Here is a 26,720-nt window from a genome sequence, read left to right on the forward strand (position 1 = left end):
GCCAGACCCTGGGAATCCAGAGTCGCAAAATAAACACCACCGCGCGGCTAATCGCCAACTCGGAAACAAAACAGCGCTGCGCTGGGGGATCTGGGCAAAACCAGCCCTCCCCTCTTCTCCTCCACCGCCGCCCTCCCTTCACCGCGCGGCTCCGCTAGCTCAGCTCTGCTCAGCTCTGCTCAGCTCTGCTCAGCTCTGCTCAGCTCTGCTCAGCGCAGCGCAGCTCGGCAGCCTCCTAGCCGAGGCGGGCACGCTCGCGCAGTCGCCAGAACCAGCTCCAAGCTCCCACCCGAGCTCCGTCAGGTCTCGCTTTTGCGGGGTCCCCTTCGGGCAGGAGTTGAGTAGCGAGAGCCCGCGGCTGCGGCACAAAGTTGGGGGGCCCGCGAGGATGAGGCTGCCCCCGGCGTCCCTGAGGCTCAGCCGGAGTCCAGCGCTGCTGGCCCTGGCGTTGCCCCTGGCTGCCGTGCTGGCCTTCTCCGACGAGACCCTGGACAAAGTGCCCAAGTCGGAGGGCTACTGCAGCCGCATCCTGCGCGCACAGGGCACGCGGCGCGAGGGCTACACCGAGTTCAGCCTCCGCGTGGAGGGCGACCCCGACTTCTACAAGCCGGGAACCAGCTACCGCGGTGAGTGGCCCCGCGAGGCGTTGGGGGCGCAGGACTCGGCTCCCGGGGGCGCCGGTCGTGCTGTGCCGGAGGAGGGCGCACGGTCGCCGGGCGCACGGCGCTGGCGCAGCCGGGTAACGGCCCCATGTGCCCTGCCTGTCCTCAGCCCTTCTGGCCGCGAGCTCTGCGCGGGTCACGAGCTAGTGTCCGGGCCGTCGCGGCGGCCACTGCCCAGCCAGGCACCCCCACGTCCTACGCGCGGTTCCCGGGCGGGGGCTGCGGCGCAGAGACGCGACACACCAGCCTGGCTGCGAGGGAACCGGGTTTCTCTCCCGACCCGCTCCACGAGAGCCGTGGAGACCCGCCTTCCTCCAGATGCGTCCCTGGAGTGCAGGGGACCCTGGCTTTTCCCAGTCGGGTCACAGGCAAAGCGGTGACACCGACTTTCCCCGTTCCCATTCCCGAAGGAGGAGATGTCAGCTTCTCTCAGACTGGCCACGGCGGGACGTTCACCCCAATTTCCAGGGACAGATCCCTTCTAAAGAAGGGACTAAGGCTTTGCCCTGAATGCATCCCGGGGCGCGCAAGGAGGAGAGGAGCCTGCAGCTTTTTATAAAGGACCGTGCAAAGAACTCCAGATTATTCTCTGCGGGTCCCGGGCGAGAAGACCTGGATTTCTAGGACTGGGTGCGGGTGGAAAGGCCTCCTAAGCGCGCGGGGTAGCTCCGCGAGGGAAGGGGAACCGGTGGAGACGGAAGCAAAGCCCGAATCCCGAGGCCTGCGCCCTGGAGGCCGGGGGACCGCGGCTCCCCAAGCCCGGAGGCTCCGCGTCCCGGTGCTGGCGCGCTTCGCCCCTCGGCCCAGAGCGGGCTTTCTGGAGCGCAGGGGGTGGTGTCCAAGCAGGACCGCGCCGCCTGGGCAGGACAGGCACCTCAGGCCACAGACTCCATCCCCACGGCCCCCCGCCGCCCTCCCTAGCCCAGTGATCTCTCGACATCATTGTTACGCGCAGCTGCTACCTTTACCCAGTTGGGAGACAGGCCACGGGGCACAGAGGGACGCCTGGACTCACCCGGGGTGGCACCGGCGGGGCGTAACCCGCCGGTGTCCCGCAGCCCCCGCCCCTTCATAAGCCAGCTCTGGTGCTGAGCCGGGAAGCGCGGGTTTGGGGGGCAACTGGCGGGGCTAATGCGCTCCCAGCCTCAGCCCTCGCGCCCCAGACTTGGGGGTTCCTAGATGGGCGCGGGAGGAAGCGCTGGGGGCCACACTGCAGAAAGTTTGGGGTGGTGTCAGCCAGCCAGTCTGGCCAAGCCGGTGGCCAGAACCGGAGCCACCCTTCTCCGGACCTTTTTCGCGCGTTCCTGGGTTCGGGTCCTGGACTCTCTCACCCGGAGCTGCCCAGAGTTGGTTGCCGAGCACCTTGGCGCGGGTGGAGGAGCTGCTCTGACCCACCCGCGGCGCGCGTCGTGGGGGCGCTCGGCTCTCCAAGCAGAAAGACCTTGGCTGAGCGCACCCTGCCCAGCCCCGAGGGGAGCGGGCGTGTCCGCGGCTACCTCTGGGGCTGGCGGAGCCTGACTGGCAGCCACAGCGTGGAGCTGGGCGAGGGGGGGGGATGTGGGGGGGGCATAGAACGCCAGTCCTCCGGGTGGACGGGAGGGAAGCTGGAGGAACCCCACTGTCGTCTTTAGGAGGACCTGGGTTCCCTGGAGAAACTACCCCAGCTCCGTGGCAGGGGAAAATGTGACTCTGGAGTCAAACGGACTTAGTGGTTGTGTGACCTTAACTTCTCTGAATGTGTGTCACCAGTTATGAAAATAGCTGTTTATCCAATCACGCTGTAGAGACCAAAGGAGTTTACAGAGAGGAATGTGCATGGACAACACATGCTTGTTTCCGTGAGATGTGGAGCACTTTATGACATTACAGTGGGCAGATGTATTTGGTTCGACTTGGGGGGGGGCTGGGGGGGGAGAGAGAGAGAGAGAGAGAAAGAGAGAAAGGATTTTTTAGGTGATTTAGACTAGTCTGAACCCCCTACAGGGTATCTCCTTCCCCCACTAATCCTAAGCACTGGTAGTGGCAGCCCCAGCACTAGGAGACTGGCCGGCCAGTGAGGGAGCTGGGCCTGGGGCAGGGGCTGGGAGCCACACAAGACTTCACCCTACAGGTTATTCCAACCTAAGCTTACCCTTCTGGACTGTGCCCTGCCACTCAGGCTGTAGATCTTCAGAAAAAGATCTTGCAGGCACCATGCTGAGGTCCTCTGAGTAAATACTCTGCTATTAGCAAACCTGATTCTGCCACTCAGGAAGAAAACGGATGATGGCCTACTTTGTGACTTTTTCTGTTGGCTTGTACTTTCTTAGAATAATTGTATTAGAAATAAATCTAATGCATTCTGCTTAGTGTGTTGAATCAAGGCTATGAAAGTTAACATTCCTTTGGCGTTCTATTTTGACACCTCCCTCCCATTAGGACCCTTTACAATCCTTGGAACCAACAGATTGTTTTCCTGCCTCAGTTCTTTGTCCTTAGTAACCCAGTTCATCTCCATATAGTGTTTTTCTGTCCGTGCCCCCCTCCCCCACCTGCCCTGTATATCCTTTAAATGTTCTAGGCTGGAAAAAAAGGGTCACTATTTTATTTATTTTTAAAAATGCTTAAACATGGGTTTCTTCTCCACAGCCAGGATCCAATTGAGATTATTATTCAGCCTTTTCCAAGTTGTTAGTATTATATATCGACTTCCTCCCTTCTCCACCATTTCTTTCTGCTCTCCCTCCCTTTTCCCCCCAAACTCCCTCTTTCTGCAATAATTGTGCTTTAGAAAGCTCTGAAAGACTGCCCTGTTTCTGACCATGGCCTCCTTTGAAAAGGAGATTACAGTGATTAAAAATAACAAGTTGAGGATCCTCAAGGGGCTTCCCTTATAGGAGGACAATTTGCTGGACCGGCCATTCCCAGATCACAATTTCAAGCCAAATAGAAGAAAAACAGCTGAAATGTTCAAGAATTGATTGAAAATAAAAGAGGCTCTTTTGTCTGACCAAAGGTCTCTTTAGTAGGAAAATAAAGCCAAATCCTGCCTAATGAGAGTGGCTTTTCCTAGATGCTCTTTAAAGAGAAATTTCAAGGAACTTGATGGGAAAAGAATGTCCAGTAGAGATTTCAAAAGCTGGTCCAACTTTAAGCATCACTGGTGGGTTTATTCTAAACTGTGAGGTTTGGAGACCTCCAAGCTACTTTGCCTTCTCTTTCTTTGTTCTGGGGTACATCCTACCTACAGGAGTATGTGTCCCATCTCAGTGTGGAGGAAAAAACACAGGCTGTGATGTTGGCTAGGTTGGTTTCAGTTACTGCCACTTCATCTCTTGGAGGCACAGTTTCTCCATCTGCAAATTGAGAATGTTTCTCCCAACCCCATACCCAGTGAGAATTAGGAAAAATCTATGTCAAACAAAACTGTCACACAATAGGTGCTGAAAAAAAATACATATGTTATAAGATGATTATTTTGGAAGTAGAAAAGTACTTAACAATAAGGCACTGGATGAGACATTGTGTTAAATACTCCTCCCCACTCCTTACTTTGATGCAGCTTATTATTATTCTTATTTTACAGAGACTAAGTCTCAGAGAGGTTTAGTAACTTCATCATGGTCACACAGCTAATAATCAGTGGAGTCCAGATGCTTGACTCCTAAATCTGTGCTCTTAATCAGGCTTCGATAATGACTCCATAAAATAAACTGGAAATAGTATGACTTCACTGAACTACCTCAGACTTCTGGATAGTGAGTCTTCCAGTGAAGGAAAATAGAATCAACAAATCAAGATAATAACTGATGTATTCTGGTCCATAAAATATAAAGTGACAGGTCCTTGTTTACTTTTTTTTTTCTTTTTCTGGATTTCAGTATTGCATTTCCCTATAAACGAAAGGATTCACTTAGAAATATGAAGAACCTTGTCAATCTGTGGCCAATTCCTTTTGTTTGTGGGGAAGCCGAAAGAAATTGGCCAGGGAAATGAAAGCTAATTTCACTGCTGTTTTGTTTTTACAGGGGGATGTTATATGACCATGCCTATAAAGTTATATGTTTGAAAGTACATATGAAGGATCTGAGAAATTTAAACTGGATGAGGTCTTTTAAATAAACTATTTATGACCTAGTGTTTTTTTCTTTAATTAAATCCTGCTGACGATGTAATTAATTGCAAGTTACCCCTACCACCTCTCTTTTCTTGTCCCATACTCTTCTTTTTTATTAATTATAATTTACATAATTAAAAATATTTTTTAACTTTGCCCCCTTAAGTATTTAGTTCAAATTGATAATAAAAAATAAGAGGTGCATACATATTAACTGCTTAATGGTTGCAGAGATTATTGTTTTATGTTACATAAAATGCAAAACATCAAAGGATACAAAAAAATGAAAGTACCCAAGTAGCAATTTTTCAAGATCTGAAACTTGAGTACTCCCCATGCATAGTTAAGTTATTGTTCCGTAATAGCAGATCAACTCAACCAGTAATAGAATAGGCAGTAAGTGTTGATTTGTTCACAAACTTGGACTGATAGATGAAGAGATTTTTGCTATTACAATCTCCATTTGCTTGTTATACTGCATGTCGTATGTAGGTCAATACCAATTTCTATGGTTTTTACTATGTTATATCAGTCAGGATACAGACTTAGGCTGAAGCTACGAAAAGATCCCTCAATACAGTATTTTAAGCAGCTGGTAAATGGGAAGTTCAAGAGTATGGGCAGTTTTGCTCCCTGAGTTCAACCAGGAGCCCAGGTTCCTTCTGTATTGTTGCTCTGCCATCTTCTCACACTCTGCTGTCTCGTAGACAGCCATGAGCCATAGTACCTGAAATGTAGTTCATCTAAATTGCAGTGTCAGTGTATCTGCACACTGATTGTTGGATAATTAGTATGAAAAAAGAGTAAACTTCTCATTAGTAGTTTCTAAAGTCAACTATGTGATGAAGTGATTATTATATATATTAGATTAAAGATATTTTATATATTTAGATTAAATTTTATTTGTTTTACTTTAATTCCTACTGGGAACTTGTTAACAAGTAGAATGAATTTTTTAACATATGAGCTTATCTCTATTGGACAGTACTGTTCTGGAGTGTTGGTGTCACCAGCATGGTCATAGCTAGTTCACTACCAATATAGCTGAGTTCTAGTCAGCACGCAGGCGGAGAAAGGAAGTAGAGGACGACCAGCCTTCTTCTATTTAGATGAGCCACAAATTGCATCCAGCACTTCTACATACTTTCCACTGGTGGGATGTAGCCACACCTGATGGCAAGGGGGCTGGGAAATAGAGCATTTAGTGGGCCAGTCACATGTCCAGCTAAAATGTGGAGAAGCGAAGTTTCAAAAGGATGAATGTGTGGGGCGGCGGGAAGGACATTTAGCTGTCTTTGACACAGGTTTTGATACATGATATATACTCGTGGAAGAACTCAGCATTTTATGTTTTCTGTCTCAGTGATAGGTCACCTAAGTGGATCTTCTCAACAGTACGTAAAAATGATGTTCCTGCTAAATAGTCAGTAGAGGAAGAAGTGGGGTGTGTGTGTGTGTGTGTGTGTGTGTGTGTACGTTTGTGCGTTATGCTTGGTAAGTTTCACATTGAGAAGAAGAAATGGGGCCAGTATATCAGGGTGTTCTGTTTTGTGTCACCCTCTCCCTCAATAAGGGGGGAAGCTACAAGAAAAAAAAGGAGTGAAGGAAAAAATGGATAAAACAAGAAAGTTAGAGGAAAGGAAAGGAGAAAGAGAAGAAGGAAAAGAAATGAAACTAAAAGAAAAGGAAAAAAAACTCACTTGAGTGTACATTCAGAATGAAAATGAAAGAAATAATTTGCATACAGTGTAGACACTCCCATCTAACTTGAAGGTTAGGTTCAAGAGGCGCTATGAAAAGCAAAAATCACATAAATCTAAAAAAGTCCTGGGCCTCCCCTGGTGGCGCAGCGGGTTGAGTGCTGCATGTGAAGCTGTCCACAGCCTCTGCAGCGCAGGTTCGATTCCCAGCCAGCCAGGGAGGGACCCACACGGCGTGGCAGACCTCTCTTGTCGCTGCTCCCCTTAGCAGTGTCTTTGGTCCATCTACCTGTTCTGCTCCCTGCTCTGTCTTTGATGAATTCTCTCACCCTCCCACTCCTCTGACCTGTACTCTAGTTCTTGTATAAATAAATAAATCTTTAAAAAAAAAAAATAAAACTTTTTTTAAAAAAAGTCCTTTAAAGTCTTTTAAAATCATGCATAAACTATAAGCTGGATTCTAGATACAAACTATTCTTAATTATGTTCCCCTCCAGATAGTTTTGTTAATGAGGAATTAAAAAAACAAAAACAAAAAAAAAAAAACACCTGGCTTTTCTCAGTAAATCCAACTCTTTTCTCTCCCTCTACCATTGGAGGAGACAAACGTCTCCTCACCTGAGTACCAATAAAACAATTGATTCCTTTGTCCTTAAACACTGACAAGTGTGAAATGCTCACTGCATGGTGGAGTGAGGGAGCTGAGAGTCTCTTCTCACGCTCACTTGAGCATGTAAGTGCAAGCGGCCCAAATTATCTAAAGTAATATTTCCATTCTCTTTTCCCTCCACAGTGTGAAGGGGTGTTTGATTGTATCCTGTGTACCTCTTGTGGAACACCTGTGGAGTGGGGAGCTCGCTACATCACATAAAAGCTTTCTCTGTGGCTGGCAGCTCTTTCTAGCCAAAGTTTCCCATTTTCACAGAGTGTCTTGGCTAGGCTGGGGTTGAGACTGAGATGGAAGGAATAAAGAGTTAGGTGACACCAGCGCAAGTCCTTTGTGAGCTCTACCTGGACAAGGTTTCTAATTGTCATAGATTATTCAAAATTGCCATGAAAAGGCCAAGGAAAGTTAAATAGGAGCCTACTCATATCTACCTATTTGCTTGAGGCCCAGGAGACCCATGAGAAATAACTTGAATCCTGCCTGTAGTTGTGGTTCAGGTATTTGTAAACACATCTCATTGACTGCATGAGAGCAGGGAAGGACAAGGAAGGACACCAGCTGCCACGTGGGGTGGGGAGTGGAGTGTAAGAACAGGGTAGACTCAGAAGTGGGCCATAAAAATAATAGTGATTCTGGGTGTTACAGGAATCGCTTTCTCTTTTTCCTGCTAGCAGAAAAATTCACCTTTTGAGTTTTCCCAACACACCAAGCTCATTCCTGCCCCAGGGCCTTTATACATGCTCTTCTCCATGTCTAGAATGCCAGTCACCGCATGCTTTCATGATGTGGTGAATCCTTTGAGATGTCTTTCATCTCAAAATGTCATCTCTTTAAGGAAACTTCTCTGACAACCAATTTATGTTTCTCATTACTTTTGCCTGATTTAATTTTTTTCATAGCTTTTAACCACTCTCTGAAATTATCTCAAATATAAGCTTGATGAATGCAAGAATTTTGTTCTTTCTTATTTTGCTATTTGATTTCCAGCATGCAGAACAGGGTGTGGTTATACCAGGCACTAAATTGTTATTTGTTGAAAAAAATTATTGCATCATTTAAACTCCAAGAACCCAAGTATAAGATCTTCCTCTAAGAGAGCTGGATGGAAGGAAGGGAAACTGTTGCCTTCTCTGCCAAAGAGCATTGAGACCAAGGGATGGGGACAGATGGCAAGGCGCTCCTGGTGGGGGCAGCAGAGAGAAAGGATGCCCAGTGCCCTGGGGGCATTGGCTGGAGGTTGAGGGCAGACAGATGGCCTGGGTCCAGAGTGAAGACTGTTGGGAGGGAGGAGAGCAGCAGTCTACGCATGGTGGAAAACTCAGACATCAATGGTTCAGAGAGGGAGAGAAGAACAATTGGAGGCAAAAGAGCAAAGGAAAGGGACTGCCAGGTTCAGACATTGAGCCTGATCATGTGGAGAAGTAGGACAGAGGGGCTGTGGATCCCTCAGACTTAGATACCAATTATTAAAGTGACTTTCCCTGGAATCCGCCCTTTGTGTAGTCATTTCTGTGGTTTCCAAATGTAACTATGCATCATAATCTCTTGGAAAGTTTGAAAGGAAAGAAAACCTCCCTGGGCCCCACCCCTGGTAAAGGCTTGGATTCCAGGAATCTGTGTTCTTTCTTTTTTTTTTTTTTAAGTATTTTTTTTTTTAAGATTTATTTTTTATTTATACAATAGCTGGGGTAAAGGCCAGAGGCACGGGAGGGTGAGAGGATTCACCAGAGACAGAGTGGGGAGCAGAACAGGCAGACAGACTGAAAGCACTGCTGAGGGGAGCAGTGGGCACAACAGGAGAGGTCTGCTGCGTCATATGGAAATCTCCCTGGCCGGCCGGGAAACGAACCTGCGATGCAGAGGCTGCAGACAGCTTCACAGTGCTGCGCTCAAACCTCTGCGCCACCAGGGGAGGCCCTGTGTTCTTTCTTTTAAAGCAAGATGGTGAGACACAAAGGAGTCACTTTACTCTGAGCTTGCTTCCCCATCACCCCTTCTCCCAGGCCCCTACTACCCCACCTGCTTTACAGAAAACCTGGTCACATCACCGTCCTGTCTGCTTCAGTGGGACACAGGGTATTGGCTAGTGGAAGGCCCTTAAAGCCTGGTGATAGCAGTGCTCCCTTGTCTTAGCAGAGGCGTGGTGGGAGAGAATATGAGTGTGCTTTTGATAACAACACAGACACACTGACGGAGTCTGAGCTGGGGCTGACCTAGTTGTACTTCTCTCCTTCCAAAGTCTGTCTCTCAAGTTGCCTCCACTCACCCGTTCAGGTTCTGTCGGTTAGAGTCCCGTGAATAAGGTCTCCCCTTGTCCCGATGTCAGCCCTTGACGTGTTTGTGAATAAATAGCTGTTCTGACCTCTCTTTTGACCAAAATGCCTCATTTCTCCAACCGTTCTTCATAGGGCACTGTCTCTTACTCCCCCATGCGCTGTAGGCCAGATGTGTTCTGCTCAGGACAGAACATGGTGCAATGATTATCTCTCTTGTTCTGGACACTGTGCTTGTATTAAACTTGCCTGGTCTGTGTTTGCTCTTTTGGCGACTGTGTTGTATTCTGGGATCATACTGAGCTCATAACCAGTAAAACATTCCATTGATTTGCTGGGAAGATCTGCTGACCTCCTTACCCTCTATTGGTGTAACTGGTCCCTGAACATATGATTTGACATGATTTCCTGTTAGACTTAAGCCAGCATGTGTGGCTCCATCTCTGTATCTGTGAACCATTTATGACTCTGGATTCTGTCATGGGGTGACTTAGCCACACAATCTAATTTTGAGTTATCCACAGTTTTGAAAAGCAGGTCTTATAAGTCTTTTTTCAAAAAAAAGTTGCTAAGAATGTTGAGGAGACCAGGGCTCAGGACAGAGCACTCTGACCTTCCTCAGAGTCTTTCCCAAAAGCTGACATCTGGTTAAATCATTTTGATGTCAACTGATTTGTAGTCATCTCAATGATATAAACACCAACTGCCAACCTCATGGTCAGACACCTTTGTTTACATGAACAATATTTCTTTTAGCTGCTAGTGAATCTTATCATCTAGGCAGAATTTTTTTCTCTTTATTCCAAAATTTGCCAGGATTCTTTCCACTGAAAGTGACAGGAGCAAAATCAAATTAAAGCAAAAAAGGAAATTATTGGGTTTCATATTTGGAATGTCCAGGGGTGGGTCTGGTTTCAGGTATAAATGGATCTAGGCACTGAAATGGACTGTGTGTCTCTCTCTTCCCTCCTTTGACCTCTCTTGTGCCTTTCCTGTCTTTTTTTATCTCTCCTTCCACTTTCTCTGTCTCATTCCTTCCGTCCTTTATCTATTGGCTGTGTTTCTGTATATTGTCCTCATTTTTCTTACTACAGATAAACTTAGTCCAAATGACAGAGGATAGCTGCCAACAACCTTCAATGAATAGTCTCCTGGTTAGTCTTTAATTAAAAGAAAAGCCATTTTCCCTCGAACATCAATCTAAAAATCCCAGGAAAGGACTCTGAGTTTTCCAGCGTGGGCCACATGCCCAGAGAACAGGGATGTGGAGATAGACTACATTTAGGCTATGGTCACTTTTGTGACGTTATGTTGGAGGAGGAAGAGGGGGTGCTGTTATCACCAGTGCCTAAGATCACATGGTCAAAGTAGAGGAAGAGACAACACACTAGATACTACTTGTCCCTTAGAGTTTCCTGCCTTCATTCAAGTTCCCAGATAATCCTTTGGGCTGACAAATCTCCAGTTCCCCAGGAGCATCCTTCCCATCCATTCTTCTTCCTATCCACGTATTGTTCAGTCTGCAGCCCATTCATCTGGCTCCCAGCTACCCCACAATGAGGTAGCACATGCAGGAAAGAATGAATTTCTATTTAGCTGTTGCAATGTGCTTTATTTCCTTTACTCTTTATGACAAATCCATGAGATGATAATGATGATCCCTAATTTATAGGTGACACTGATTTATTTTTTAATATATTTTATTGATTTAGAAAATATTTACATATTCTTGCTATTACAAATAATTCATGAGTTGTCACAATAACAATATGAGGTACATAGTATTACTGCCATTTTACAGGTAATTGGAAACAAGGAGAGCTTAAGCAACTTGCCTAAGGTTCCACAAGGGGAATGTGAATCTAGCTTTAAATGAGCATGATTTTTCATTTGTAATGGGAGATATTTCATCTCTGCCTGAGAATGCTGGGAACATTGGCTGAAGATTGCCCAGGGGAACAGCATAATCCAACCTCAGCTTACATACTTGCTCACCCTTGGACTTCCAGCCCTGCTTTCCTATCTGTAAACCCATCATTACATCTGCTGTCTTCACCTAAGTGGGTGGGCTGTTGTGCCAATATCTTTCTTTTTTTTTTTAAAGATTTATTTATTTATGCATACAAGAACTGGGGTATAGGCCAGAAGTGGGGGGGGGGCGGTGACAGGATTCACCAGAGACAGAGTGGGGAACAGAACAGGAGGAATAACTGAAATACACTGTTAAGGAGAGCAGCGGGTGAGACAGGAGAGGTCTGCTGTACCATGTGGGTAGCTCTCTGGCTGGGGATTGAAATCATGCTGCAGTGGCTGTGGACAGCTTCATAGGTTGTGTCTTAACCCCTTGCACCACCAGGGAGACACTGTTGTGCCAATTTTTAAGTGAACTTTATGAGTTGCAGCTCCCTATAGCTCTGGAAATTGTGCAAAGTGGGAAGGAGACTTCATAGCTTATGTAATGTTCCAACACTCTTTATACCCAACCCCATATTACAAGCTAAGGCAGAAGTTCAAATTTGATGTGGCTGATATGTGGGGCATAAAGATTGGGGCATCTCAGTAACACACAACAGGTGAATGGCAGGGGGTGGCCATGTAGTGGAGCTAGGATCTGATTTAGGACCGTCTCATTGAGGTTGGCTGGATTGTGAGATCTGAGTCCCAGAGGCAGAGTAGGGAGGGTGATGGCACTGGACAAGATAAAATGAGTATCAAAAAAAAATAGAAATATATTATGATCCAGGATTACAACTTCTACTATTTACCCAAAGAAAATGAAAAGCTGAATGCAAAAAGGTATATCTACTCCTATGTTTATAGCAGCACCACTCACATAGCAAAGTTGTGGAACCAATTGTAGTGACCAACCACCGACAAGTGAATAAAGAAACTGCAGAATACATACTCAACTGAACACTACTCAGCTATTAAAAAAAAGAAGTTATGTCTTTTGGGACAAAATGGGTAAATCTTGAGGTGATTATGCTATGCTAAGTGAAATAAATCAGAAAGTGAAAGATGGAAACTGGATGGTTTCACTTGTGTGTGGATTATAAATAACCAAAGAAAAACTGGCAAAGCATAGCAAAAATAGTTCTCACTCTGTGAAAAATATACTGGGTACCAGAGGGAATGGGGGTTGGGAGGTGAGAAGGAAGAAGGGAGGACCAGACAGGGGGTAGGAAGGGGATAGGACATTTGCATGAAACTTTGGTGGAGGGTGAGTCACGCATGTACACATATGGAAGTGTGAAAATATACCCCCAAGGTTCTATAGTTATGTAAATGACTGAAAAATTAATAAATTTTCAAGAGAAAAATGTACAATGAGGGTAAAAGGCATAGAAGATGAATTAGGTAACCATTCATCAAAGTTTATGCCAGATGGTTGAAACATCAACGTTTAAATGACTCAAGATTATTTGAGAACTGAACTAGGTGGGACTTGGGTTTTCATGTAACAAAGAGGGGAGAATGCCACCTTGGGTAGGAATTTTAGGTCAGGCCCCATCAGTCCTCACAGAAACAAGGAGGCCTGAGAGGCCTTTGCCACTGACCAGGTTTTTAGGAAAGGTCTGTAACTCAATAATCACAAACTTCCAGCCTAATCTTCCTAAAACATAAATCTGAATATGACATTCCCTGACTCAAACCATGAACAAACTATGCGTTCAGTGCCTTCTCATCACCTTCTGGGTAGAACCCACAATTCCTAGTAAGGCTTTGAAGGTTTGTGACTATGTACCCTCTGCTTGTCTTCCTCTATCAGCTTGCCTCTTAGGAAATACAGAGTTGTTTCTGGTTTCCAAAGTCAAGAATGGCTGCCCAATATTGACTTTCCCTTTACCTGGGATGATATTGGTCTTCTTGTCCACTGGGCAAACTCCAACTTCTCTTTCAATTTATAGTTCAAAGGCACCTCCTCCTTGAAGCCTTCTTTAACTCCTACAGCAGACTCAGATGTTTCCTCTTCTGGAAACATCCCTCAGACCTCTGTAACACTGACTGGATGTTATTTGAAAATATCTGCTGATGTGTCATGTTCTCCCAGTATTAGACTGTATGATCCTTGAGGGCAGAGGCCATGTCTTTTGTCTCTGTGTCTCCAGGAGCATAGTGCTGGAAGAGCGTAAACAAGTGCTCATTAAACAAAAGGATGAGGGCCTCCCTGGTGGCACAAGGGGTTAAGATGCAACCTATGAGGCAATCTGCAGCCACTGAAGCACAAGTTCAATACCCGGCCAGGGAGCTACCCACATGGCACAGCAGACCTCTCCTGACGTGCCCGCTGCTCCCCTCAGCAGTGTATTTCAGTCAGTCTGCCTGTTCTGTTCCCCACTCTGTCTCTTGTGCATCCTCTCACCCCCCTACATCTCTGGCCTGTACCCCAGTTCTTGTATGCATAAATAAATAAATCTTAAAAAAAAGAAAGGATGAGAGAAGTTGACACTATGCTTAGTAACCTATGGAAACTTTGGAGGAGGGACCACTACTGAAATGAACAAACTGTGCCTTTAAAGCAAATGAACCCGGAGGGGGCGGAGCAACATGGCGGCGAGGAGACGCTGCGAGTAAGATCTCCCATTAAAAAAAGTTAATAGGGAGGAAAAGCGGCAGGTCCCAGTGAGAACTGGGACACGGAAGATAAACGGACGACTCCAGCAAACTGCCCGAAGAAGAAAGTTGCCATAAAAGAGGACGAGAAGGGAGGGAAGCGCAGAACCCTGCTCCCCTCCCCCGCCCACAGAGGCGGCACTCTCCGACCGGCAGAGACGAGGGAAACAACAAACCAAAACGCCCAACAAGAAAAACGGATGCAGCAAGCGGGACTGTGAGTGGAAAGGAACTATTTCAGCCACCACACCCCGTGAACGGGAGCTGAGGCGAACCCTGCAGGATCCACCACGGAGGTGAGCTCCACTCGCCATTAAAGAGAGCCCCGCCCACCAGGAGGAGACCAGCACCAGCACACAGCCCCGGCCGCCCGGTAAGCTTGCGCGAAAGCGGCGCTCGGATTGCAGCTGCCCAGGCCCCTGCGCCTGCGACCTAGGCTTGCGGGGAGACGGCGGAGGCCCTCCCTGAGTGAGCAGGAACAAGGTGCCCAGGCAGGGGAGCGGGATTCAAAAGGCGCCATTCCCGCGCCACTGATCTGGGCTACAGCCCGCGTCCTGGAACTGAGGGCTTTGGAACTGAGACCCGGGCGGAGGCCCTCCCTGAGTGAGCAGGAACAAGGCGCCCAGGCAGGGGAGCGGGATTCAAAAGGCGCCATTCCCGCGCCACTGATCTGGGCTACAGCCCGCGTCCTGGAACTGAGGGCTTTGGAACTGAGACCCGGGGCACGAAATTAGGGGCGTGGGTTCCCCACGACGGTGGGGCACAAGGCAGACACAGCACCCCAAAGCCGTTGAGGTGTACCCTACCATCCCCGCTCTGCTCCCTGTCCCACGGGGTGGAAAATCAGCTCCCCAAGGGCTCTAGGAGAGATCTCTGGCGCCACCTAGCGACTTGACCCCAGCACAGGCTACTGAAGGAGCTAGTGGCCAGCTGGGGAGTTAGCCCACACCGGGCCCCTTCCGAACAAGTAGTCTGAGCCCACAGGGAGAGCGAGCACCCACAGCCGGGGCAGACCAGGCGCGCAGAAGAGTGTGCCTGAGACCAGAAGCGCAGGGAGTGTGTCCCACATCACCATTTTAGAACAGGGACATTTCTTCAGTAAAGACTACCTGCAGAAGGCTTCCTCAGGAGCCAGAGGTGAGCGGGGGAAGTTCGCCCACGCCAGACCCCCTCTGGCCTGCAGTCCAAGCCCAGAGGGGAGCAGGAACCCACCGCCGGGGCAGACCAGGCGCACAGGGGAGTGTGTCCCCACATCGGCATTTTAGAACAGGGACCTTTCTCCAGTAAAGGCTGCTTGAAACTGACAGATGACTCCTGGAAGAACCAGAGGGGAACAGAGAAGCCCACCCAAGATGCCGGCAAGTCCCAACAACACAGTGTCCCAACGCATACGGCAAATTAGAAAACAGACAGTAGGGAGGAGAAGAACCACACGCAACCTAGAAACTCTCCAGAGAAAAAGCACACCACAAAAAGAAAGCCAGCCCCCAGATTGCAACGACAATAACTTGGAAGAATTTCTGAGCCTTCCAGAAAGAGAATTTAAAATTGCCGTGATTAAAAAACTGACAGAAGTCATAAAGGAAAACAATGATAAGGGAAAAATAATCAACGATCAGAAGAATGCAATTGAGTCCCTAGAGAGGGAAAACAATGGTCAGAAGAAAGAAATTGAGTCCCTAAAGAGGGAAGTAAAAGAAATGCAGGAGATCAAAGAATTAATGGAAGAACTAAAGAATTCTGGGAAAAGCAATGAAAGCAGAATAGATGAAATGGAAGAACGAATAAGTAATCTTGAAGACACAGAAATAAAAAGAACCAAAACAGAAAAGGAAAGAGAAGTACGAAGGAAAAAGAACGAAGAAAGACTTCGGGAACTATCTGACTCCATGAGGAAAGGAAATATAAGAGTTATAGGAATACCAGAAGGAGAGGAGAGAGATGTAGGAACAGAGAAAATATTCAAAGAGATAATTGAAGAGAACTTCCCAAATGTGAAGAAGGAGCTGAAAATTGATATACAAGAAGCAAGAAGAACACCAAACTTCCACGACGAAAGGAAAAATACAGCAAGACACATAATAGTAAAGCTCCCAAGAATCCAGGACAAGGAAAAAATAATGAAGCTGGCAAGAGGGAAGAAACAGATAACATTCAAAGGAAAACCAATCAGGCTGACATCAGACTTCTCCGAAGAAACACTACGGGCAAGGAGAGAGTGGAGGGACATAGTCAACAGACTCCAAGAAAACAGATGCCAACCAAGAATACTCTATCCCGCAAAGCTCTCCTTCCTCTTTGAAGAAAGAATATGGACCTTCCCAGACAAACAGAAACTCCGGAATTTCATTGCAACTAAACCCCCACTCCAAAAAATACTACAAGGAGTCCTAAAGCCAGAACCTCAGAGGGATGAATAACAATGAAAGAAGGCCAAAAAAAAAAAAGTTATTAAAAGAATAAATAAATAAAATCAAAGGAAAGACAAACACAATGGCAAATACAGATGTTAACATATCAATATTAACTCTAAATGTAAATGGACTAAACTCTTCAATAAAAAGACACAGAGTTGCAGCCTGGATTAAGAAACAAAACCCAACCTTTTGCTGTCTCCAGGAAACACATTTAGCTACAAAAGATAAAAATAGGCTCAAAGTTAAAGGATGGAAAACAATCCTACAAGCAAATGGACCAAAAAAGAAAGCAGGAACAGCTATACTTATATCAGATAAAACAGATTTCAAACTCAAAAAGATAAAAAGAGACCCCAATGGTCACTACATTATGATCAAGGGGACAATACTTCAAGAAGAAATAACACTCATTAACATATACTCACCAAACGAAGGAGCACCAAAATATATCAGACAACTGTTGTCCTCTCTGAAAACAGACATCAGAGAAAACACATACGTAGTGGGAGACTTCAACACACCACTATCAACAATGGATAGATCAACAAGACAAAAAATAAGTAAAGAAACCAAAGCTCTAAATAAAGACCTAGAGCAATTGGGCTTAACAGACATCTATAGAACACTAAACCCCAAAAAAACGGAGTACACATTTTTCTCAAGCGCACACGGATCATTCTCCAGGATCGATCACATACTGGGGCACAAGACAAACATCAACAGATACACCAAGATTGAAATCATATCAACCATCTTTTCTGACCATGAAGGCATCAAACTAGAAATAAACCATAAAAAGAAGGCAAGGAACTTTCCTACCTCATGGAGATTAAAAACCACACTACTGGAAGACCATTGGACTAATGAGGAGATCAAAGAAGAAATTAAAAAATTTTTTGAATTGAACGACAAGGAGGACACCAATATCCTAAATGTATGGGATGCAGCAAAAGCAGTAATAAGAGGAAAATATATAGCAATAGAAGCTCACATCAAGAAACAAGAAAGAACGCAAAGAAACAACCTAATCTCGAAGCTCAAAGATCTAGAAAAAGAACAACAAAAAAACCCCAAAACCAGTAGAAGAAAAGAAATAATAAAAACCAAAGCAGAAATAAATGAAATTGAAACTAAAAAAACAATCCAAAAGATCAATGAAACCAAGAGCTGGTTCTTTGAAAAAATCAATAAAATAGACAAACCCCTAGCCAGGCTCACAAAGGAAAAAAGGGAGAAAGCACAAATAAACAGGATCATCAATGAAAGAGGAGAAATCACAACGGACACAGCAGAAATCAAAAGAATAATCAGTAACTACTATGAACAGTTATATGGAAACAAGTTTAACAATCTAGAGGAGATGGACAAATTCCTACAACTCTACAATCACCCAAAGCTAGATAAAGAAGAAATAGAACACCTAAACAGACCAATTACAATTAGCGAAATTGAAATGGTAATCAAAAACCTCCCCAAAAACAAAAGCCCAGGACCTGATGGATTTACAAATGAATTCTACCAAACATTCAGAGACGAATTAGTGCCTATCCTTCACAAACTCTTCCAAAAAATTGAGAAGGAAGGGACAATACCAAACACGTTCTATGAAGCCAACATTACACTAATACCAAAACCGAACAAGGACAACACAAAAAAGGAAAACTACAGGCCAATCTCCCTAATGAACACTGATGCAAAAATCCTCAATAAAATTTTAGCTATCAGAATCCAACAATGTATCCATAAGATAATTCACCACGACCAAGTTGGATTCATTCCAGGGGCACAAGGATGGTTTAACATCCGAAAATCAATCAACGTTATCCAACACATCAACAAAAAGAAATATAAAAACCATATGATAATATCAATAGATGCTGAGAAAGCTTTCGACAAAGTGCAACACCCATTCATGATAAAAGCCCTTGAAATTCTTGGGATACAAGGAACATACCTCAACATCATAAAGGCCATCTATGACAAGCCAACAGCCAGTATCATTCTCAATGGTGAAAAGCTGAAAGCAATTCCATTAAGATCTGGAACAAGACAAGGATGTCCACTCTCACCATTGCTTTTCAATATAATACTGGAAGTCCTAGCCAGGGCAATAAGACAAGAGAAAGACATCCAAGGAATCCAAATAGGAAAAGAAGAAGTCAAACTATCACTATTTGCAGATGATATGATATTATACATAGAGAACCCCAAAAACTCCACAGAAAAGCTAATTCAACTCATCAATCAGTTCAGTAAAGTGGCAGGATACAAAATCAACACGCAAAAGTCAGTAGCCTTCCTATACACAAACAATAAATCTGAAGAAGAAGAAATCAAAAAGACCATCCCTTTTGTTATTGAAACAAAAAAAATCAAATATTTGGGAATAAACCTAACAAAAGAGGTAAAGGACCTATACAAAGAAAACTATAAAACACTGTTAAAAGAAATAGAAGAAGACACAAAGAAATGGAGAGACATCCCCTGCTCATGGATTGGAAGAATAAACATTATTAAAATGGCCATCCTTCCAAAAGCAATATATAGATTCAATGCTATTCCAATCAAAATTTCAATGTCATTCTTCAAAGAAACAGAACAATTATTGATGAAATTCATATGGAATCACCAAAAACCCCGAATAGCCAAAGCTCTCCTGAAAAAAAAAGAAGGGAATGGAGGCATCAGACTCCCAGACTTCAAACTATACTACAAAGCCATAATCATCAAAACTGCATGGTATTGGAACAAGAACAGACATACAGACCAATGGAATCGAATAGAAAATCCAGAAATAAACCCACAGATTTATGGTCAACTAATCTTTGACAAAGGAGCAAAGACTATGCATTGGAGCAAAGAAAGTTTGTTCAATAAATGGTGCTGGGAAAACTGGGTCGCTACATGCAAAAGAATGAAGCTTGACCACCACCTCACACCATACACAAAAATCAACTCAAAATGGATTAAAGAACTAGACATAAGACCTGAAACCATAAAATATATAGAAGGAAATATAGGCGAAACACTACGTGATTTGCACATCAAAGACATCTTTAGAGACACATCACCCAAAGCAGTGATAGTGAAGGCAAAGATAAACAGCTGGGACTATATCAAATTAAAGAGCTTTTGCACAGCAAAAGAGACAATAACAAAAACAAAGAGAAACCCCACCAACTGGGAGAACATTTTTGCACCCAACACTAATGATAAAGGACTCATCACAAAAATCTGCAAAGAGCTGATGAGACTCAACAACAACAAAGAAAATAATCCAGTCAAAAAATGGGCAGAAGAGCTTAAAAGAAACTTCTCTGAAGAGGAAATGCAAATGGCCAACAGGCATATGAAAAAATGTTCAACATCACTTGTCATCAGGGAAATGCAAATCAAAACTACCATGAGATACCATCTTACACCAGTGAGAATGGCACATATTAAAAAAACTAGCAACAACAAATGTTGGCGAGGGTGTGGAGAAAAAGGAACTCTTCTGCACTGTTGGTGGGAGTGCAAACTGGTCCAACCACTGTGGAAAGCTGTGTGGAGATTTCTGGACCTACTAAACATAGAGCTTCCATATGACCCAGCAATTCCACTCCTAGGTATTTACCCAAAGGACACAGAAACATCAATTCCAAAGAACACCTGCACCCCTATGTTTATAGCAGCACTGTTTACAATAGCTAAGCTTTGGAAACAACCCAAATGCCCAAAAATAGATGACTGGATCAAGAAGATGTGGTACATATATACCATGGAATATTACTCAGCATTCAAAAAAGATAAACACATGCAATTTGCTGCAACATGGATGGCGCTGGAAGGGATCATGCTCAGCAAAATAAGCCAAAAAGAAAAAGAAAAATACCGGATGGTCTCACTCATAGCAGGAATCTAGAAAACTTAAATAAGGGACCAGGAAAATGAATAACTATAAGAAAGTGAAAATCAAAATCAACAAAAAACTATGAACCAGAGACACTTTTAGGGGGGCGGGGGCGGGAGGGGAGGGATTGGGGTCAGAATGGGGGGCTGCAATTGTATGGGCAATATAACAATAAAATTTATAAAAAAAAAATAAAAAAAATAAAAAAAAATAATAATTGCAAAAAAAAAAAAAAAAAAAAAACTATATCAAATTAAAGAGCTTTTGCACAGCAAAAGAGACAATAACAAAAACAAAGAGAAACCCCACCAACTGGGAGAACATTTTTGCACCCAACACTAATGATAAAGGACTCATCACAAAAATCTGCAAAGAGCTGATGAGACTCAACAACAACAAAGAAAATAATCCAGTCAAAAAATGGGCAGAAGAGCTTAAAAGAAACTTCTCTGAAGAGGAAATGCAAATGGCCAACAGGCATATGAAAAAATGTTCAACATCACTTGTCATCAGGGAAATGCAAATCAAAACTACCATGAGATACCATCTTACACCAGTGAGAATGGCACATATTAAAAAAACTAGCAACAACAAATGTTGGCGAGGGTGTGGAGAAAAAGGAACTCTTCTGCACTGTTGGTGGGATTGCAAACTGGTCCAACCACTGTGGAAAGCTGTGTGGAGATTTCTGGACCTACTAAACATAGAGCTTCCATATGACCCAGCAATTCCACTCCTAGGTATTTACCCACAGGACACAGAAACATCAATTCCAAAGAACACCTGCACCCCTATGTTTATAGTAGCACTGTTTACAATAGCTAAGCTTTGGAAACAACCCAAATGCCCAAAAATAGATGACTGGATCAAGAAGATGTGGTACATATATACCATGGAATATTACTCAGCATTCAAAAAAGATAAACACATGCAATTTGCTGCAACATGGATGGCGCTGGAAGGGATCATGCTCAGCGTAATAAGCCAAAAAGAAAAAGAAAAATACCGGATGGTCTCACTCATAGCAGGAATCTAGAAAACTTAAATAAGGGACCAGGAAAATGAATAACTATAAGAAAGTGAAAATCAAAATCAACAAAAAACTATGAACCAGAGACACTTTCAGGGGGGCGGGGGCGGGAGGGGAGGGATTGGGGTCAGAATGGGGGGCTGCAATTGTATGGGGAATATAACAATAAAATTTATAAAAAAAAAAAAAAAAAGCAAATGAACCCTTTGTCAATCATTTAGTCAACAAGTATTTATTGAGCATTTACTATGTGCTAAGAGATATGCTAGATGCTAAAGATACGTCTCTGCTATCACAGATCTTGCAGGTTATTAAGGAAGACTAATGTTTAACAAATAATTCACAATAAATATTTAATTAAAATGGGGTAAGAATATTCAAGGAAAAGAAAGGGGGTTTAAAAGGGTATATTATGTGTGGGTAAGAGACTGAGAGAATCTGACATGGTGTTCTATCTTGGGTGTGATGAGTTGCAAGATGACTCATTTCATTATTAGGGCTTATCCAAGTCTCCCTATAACCTGGCTCTGTGAGGTTCATCCCTGAGGATAATTATCTCCATTGACATAATCTTAGTGGCCCTTTATTGGCATCTACAAGAGGATCAATCATTGTCTCTGAGGACCTGCCTTTTTTTTTTTTATAGAGGCATGTTTTTATTTATTTATTTGTTTGTTTGTTTGTTTATACATGCACTGGGTACAGTCAGAAGTGGGGGAGGGTGAGAGAATTCACCAGAGCCAGAGTGGGGAGCAGAACAGGCAGAAGGACTGAAGTACACTGCTGAGGGGAGCAGCGGGCGGCAGGAGAGGTCTGCGCGCCATGTGGGACCCTCCTCAGGTGGCCGGGGAGCAGCCGGGGATCGAACCGGCAATGCAGAGGCTGCGGGCAGCTTCGCAACCCAGCGCTCAACCGCTGCGCCACCGGGGAGGCCCGGACCTGCTTTTTGAAACTCACTGTTGGTTAATCAGCCTGTTGAACCTTATGGTCTTTATCATCATTACCATTATTATTTTTCTTTTTAATTATTGAGGCAACATTGGTTCACAATGCTTAGGATCATTAAAGTATAGGATCACAGACACCACCAAGATATTCATCCATAGTCCTCCATCATTATTATTTTCATCATATCATCTTCATTCACAGTATCACCAGCACCAGCACCACCACCATCTTTTACAATTCTTTTTTTAATGTTTATCTATTTTTTGTGTAGAAGAACTGGGGTGTAGGCCAGAGGTATGGGGGTGGTGGTGGTGAGAGGATTCACCAGAGACAGAGTGGGGAGCAGAACAGGTCCATCTACTGAAATACACTGCTGAGAGGAGCAATGGGTGAGACAGGAGAGGTCTGCTGCGCCATGTGGGTCAGCTCCCTAGGCCACCAGGGAAGTCCTTACAATTCTTGAATCCTGTTTTAATGTCTCTACATTTTTACAAGAAAAGCAGTATCATTCACCTTTTTTTTTTTTTTTTAATAAATGAGGAAACAGCGAGGTTAAGTAACTTGCCAGAGGTCACGTGATTAATAAGGGTAGTTCTGGGATTCTGGGATTCCAAAATCGGCTCTCAGGCAGTTCCCAGTATGTGCTCACAGATGGCTCTGAATGGACCTTTTTAAAAACTCTTAATAAGCATTTTTTCTTGAATTTCTTGGGTCTCTTAATGGCCTCTCTTGGGAAGCACTTGGGAGGAGTCATTAGAGAGAAGATTCTATTATTTACTGCCAAGCAGTCATCTTTAGTCATTACTGGGACTCAGGACAGGCTGCACATTTGTTTCTTTCAGAAGAGAGCCATATAATGGGGTTCTCTGGAGGAATAGGGTCTCCGCTCTTCCTTCAAATTATACTGCCTAAAACCATCACCACCAGTGATAATTATAGATTGAAATGCCACACTGAGTTCACCATCCAGAGCCTCCAACTTGTGTGTTGTATTCCATTAGAAATCAGTAAAACCTTGTTTCCTAGAACCTATAGGAAAGCAGCGTACGGTGAAGTTTATGATTAACTGAGCCCAGATTCACCTTCTTCTATTTGATTATTCAGTTTTTCTAGCACCATTTATTGAAAATATCTTTTCCCCACTACTCTGGATACATCCTTTATCATATATCAAGTTTCCATACTTATGGAACTTTTACTGAACCCCAACTGTTTAAATTCCCTATTCTTCCTTCCTTGTGATAATACACTGGCTTAATTTCTGTAGCTGTATAAGTGTTGGTGTCTGATAGTATAAACCTTTTGTATTTTGTATTTTTTTTTCCAAAGACTGCCTTGGATGGTCTTGGCCCTTTGCATTTTCATACATATTTTGGAATCAGCTGTCAACATCACAAAAACCATGCTAAGACTTTGATTTAGATTGCACTAAATCTATGAATCAATTTGAGAAGGTTTTCTATTTTATAATACTAAGTCGACCAGTTATCAGCATGATTCAGTAAATTTAATTTTCCATCAACTCTGTGCTTAAACACTGCTGAGTTCAGTGTGGCTCTTGCCTTTGGAAGATTTGCAAATGGCTAAGCACATACACAAAATAGAATGTACTGTGATAATCTCATCACTAACAATAAGAGCTAATATTTAAGTGCCTATTATATGCAAAACATTATATGCACAAACAAAACATTTTAAGGACTTTGCAAGTCCTTAACTCATTTTCACTGTATACTGATACTTTGAGGTAAGAGCTATTATTATGTTCATTGTATAGATATTTTTAATCTTCACAGGGTCCAAGAATAAAGAGCACCCAGGTCTTGATGGGGAAGTCAGAAGAAACATCACAGAAAATGGAGAAAAATTAGCTGACCTCTGAAGAAGTTTGCCAGGAATGGAGGAAGTGGAATATTTCAGGCACATAAATAGCATGTGGGGAAAAATAAAGTAAAATACTGTGAGATGAAAGCATATAGTTTTTCAGGAAACTGCTAACAGGTGACTCCCAGGACGAGACATAGTGTGGCAGGAAGTGGGCATAGGCTGGTATTGGTGGAAAGGCAGTGTCTGCAGGCCTTTCAGTCTATGGAGTTTGAGCTTTTTCATGAAGGCAGTCGGTAGGGATTAGTAGGGATTGATTGACTGAAGTTGGGTCCCCCAGAAGTGGACCTGCCCAGCCCTTCCTAAGATTGGTACCTGAGGGAAATTTCAGTCTGAGCCTGTAGGTGATCTGGGAGGAGCATTTTTATGGCAGCTTCTATGTGTTCCCTTCCTCCAGAATTGTGTATAATGGCCTTGAAGGCTGTCTCTCTCCGCCCTAGACAGCCTTGTACTTCTTTGGGGCATTCTGTCTGTCTGTGCCTTAGAGACCTTATCTCTTTCTCCCTATATCATAACCATCATTTTCTGTTTGCAGTGAAAAGTAATGAAGAATTCCAACTCAGAAGACTGGGTCATACAAAGGAGAGATGAGCATAATTGTTGACAAGTCCTTTGAGCTAGATTTCAATGAAAACATGGTTCTCTGGGAGGATTTGGGAAGAAAAAATATGACATAGATTCCAAAGTCAGCCAATTTTAAACAAGCAAAATATAAGATTATTCCAGTTTATGCAAAGTGCAATATGGATGTTTCTGGTAGATGAGTGATTCTGTTTGTGGTTATTCAGAAACCCATCATGTAGGTCTATTGTTTTCTCTTGGGACACAAGCATCCTTGATGGATCCCCTCCATTCAGCAGGCAAAGGTAGAAGAAGAAGATGGAGTGATCCTCATAGCAGGAATCTAGAAAACTTAAATAAGGGACCAGGAAAATGAATAACTATAAGAAAGTGAAAATCAAAATCAACAAAAAACTATGAACCAGAGACACTTTTAGGGGGGCGGGGGCGGGAGGGGAGGGATTGGGGTCAGAATGGGGGGGCTGCAATTGTATGGGGAATATAACAATAAAATTTATAAAAAATAAATAAATATATTCTTCTGTAAAAAAAAAAATAAAACAAACAAACAAATAAATAAATCTTAAAAAAAAAAAAAAAAAAAGAAGATGGAGTGATCATGAGGAAAGCTTGTATGTGCCAAGAGTAACAGGCTCCCAACACAAAAGAGTGTATCCTCTAGGGAAAGAATTCACCAGAGAGAGCTAGGTGTAGTTGAACCAGATAAAGCTTTGTTAGAGGCTCATGCATGAGGAAACCAGTGCCAGAAAGGAGAATTTAGCCTGGCTCCATGAATGGAGTTAGGAGGAGACATTTACAAGTCCATGAGGCAGGGAAGAAGAGAACAACATCATAGGTTGTTCTGGGTTAGGCTGTGTCTGGGCATGAGCAGGCAGGTTATATTCCAACTACCATGTGGGCTCTTGGCCTTCTCCCCCCAGGAAATTGTGAGATAATCATTAGTCAAGATCTAATGCTTTTGTCTAGCATAGCACCTTATGGTCAGTGTGGTGGGCCAAATTGTTTGGACAGGATGTTGGGACAGAGCTCACCAGTCCATGATTTGGTCCACCTGTTCAAACAGTACATGGGGCAACTCTTACCTTATTGGATCACAATTTCTTTTGCTTATGCTGTATCAAAGGCTTAAAGTGTCATGCAAGATATCTGTCCTGCCTTTCTACTGGCAGAACTGGGGTGCGAGCAGACCTAACTGCAAGGAAGACTGGCAGTTAGTGTCCACAAGAAAAAGAAAATGTGTTTTGGAGAATACAACCTGTGCCACAAAGAGCATTCTATAGGAGTCTGTGCTGTGAACAGTTAGACTTCTCTTGGGACAATCTCATGGAAGTATAATATTAGATAACTGTTAAGATTGGAGGTTCTGATCATGGACTTTCTGTATCAAATTGTGGTTCCTGGGAGACAGTTCACCATACTTTTGGTTATTTCAAGAAATAATGAGATAAGAGTTCAAACATTTAGCAGGTTCTAAATGAAGAGAGAACCACACAGAGTGAGTGGAAATTTCACTACTCAACTGGACAAGCCTTTTCTACTGTCCACTTCCCCTTCTACCCATAGGTCTGGGATGTTGATAGAAAACTTATGTCCATCCATTTGGCAAATGGATGACATTTGATTCCTATGCATATAATTTATTTTCTTCTCTCCACAGTGACACTTTCAGCTGCTACTCCCTCCTACTTTAGAGGATTCACATTAATTGCCCTCAAGGAAAACAGAGAGGGTGATAAGGAAGAAGACCATGCTGGGACTTTCCAGGTAAGACCCCTTCTGGGCTTATCCAGTGGCCCTACCTTACCCTGATAAGCAAGAAGAAACCAAGTAAAAAGTGGATACAGAGGAAACTGAGTGAAGGGAGAAGCACAAGTGTTGAGGTGACTCTCGTGCCTTTCCCATGACCACCGACTGGGCTGGCCAAGATACTGTGAAAGACCCACAATGGAGTAGGT

The 26,720-nt window shown here is 43.9% G+C and overlaps 1 protein-coding gene across 1 annotated transcript in view; it reads left to right on the forward strand.

Moving 5' to 3' along the window:
• Positions 1-388: 388 nt before the first annotated feature.
• SPON1 (spondin 1) overlaps positions 389-26,720 on the forward strand; it is a gene marked incomplete at both ends in the record, with an annotated part of 254,956 nt that continues 228,624 nt past the window's right edge. The window contains 2 exons of the mRNA XM_084245295.1: positions 389-626; positions 26,423-26,529. Coding sequence (XP_084101421.1) covers positions 389-626; positions 26,423-26,529 — 345 coding nt within the window. The remainder of the gene's footprint in view (positions 627-26,422; positions 26,530-26,720) is intronic.

Source organism: Talpa europaea (assembly GCF_964194135.1).
Source record: "Talpa europaea genome assembly, chromosome: 1".
Taxonomy (NCBI): Eukaryota; Metazoa; Chordata; class Mammalia; order Eulipotyphla; family Talpidae; genus Talpa; species Talpa europaea.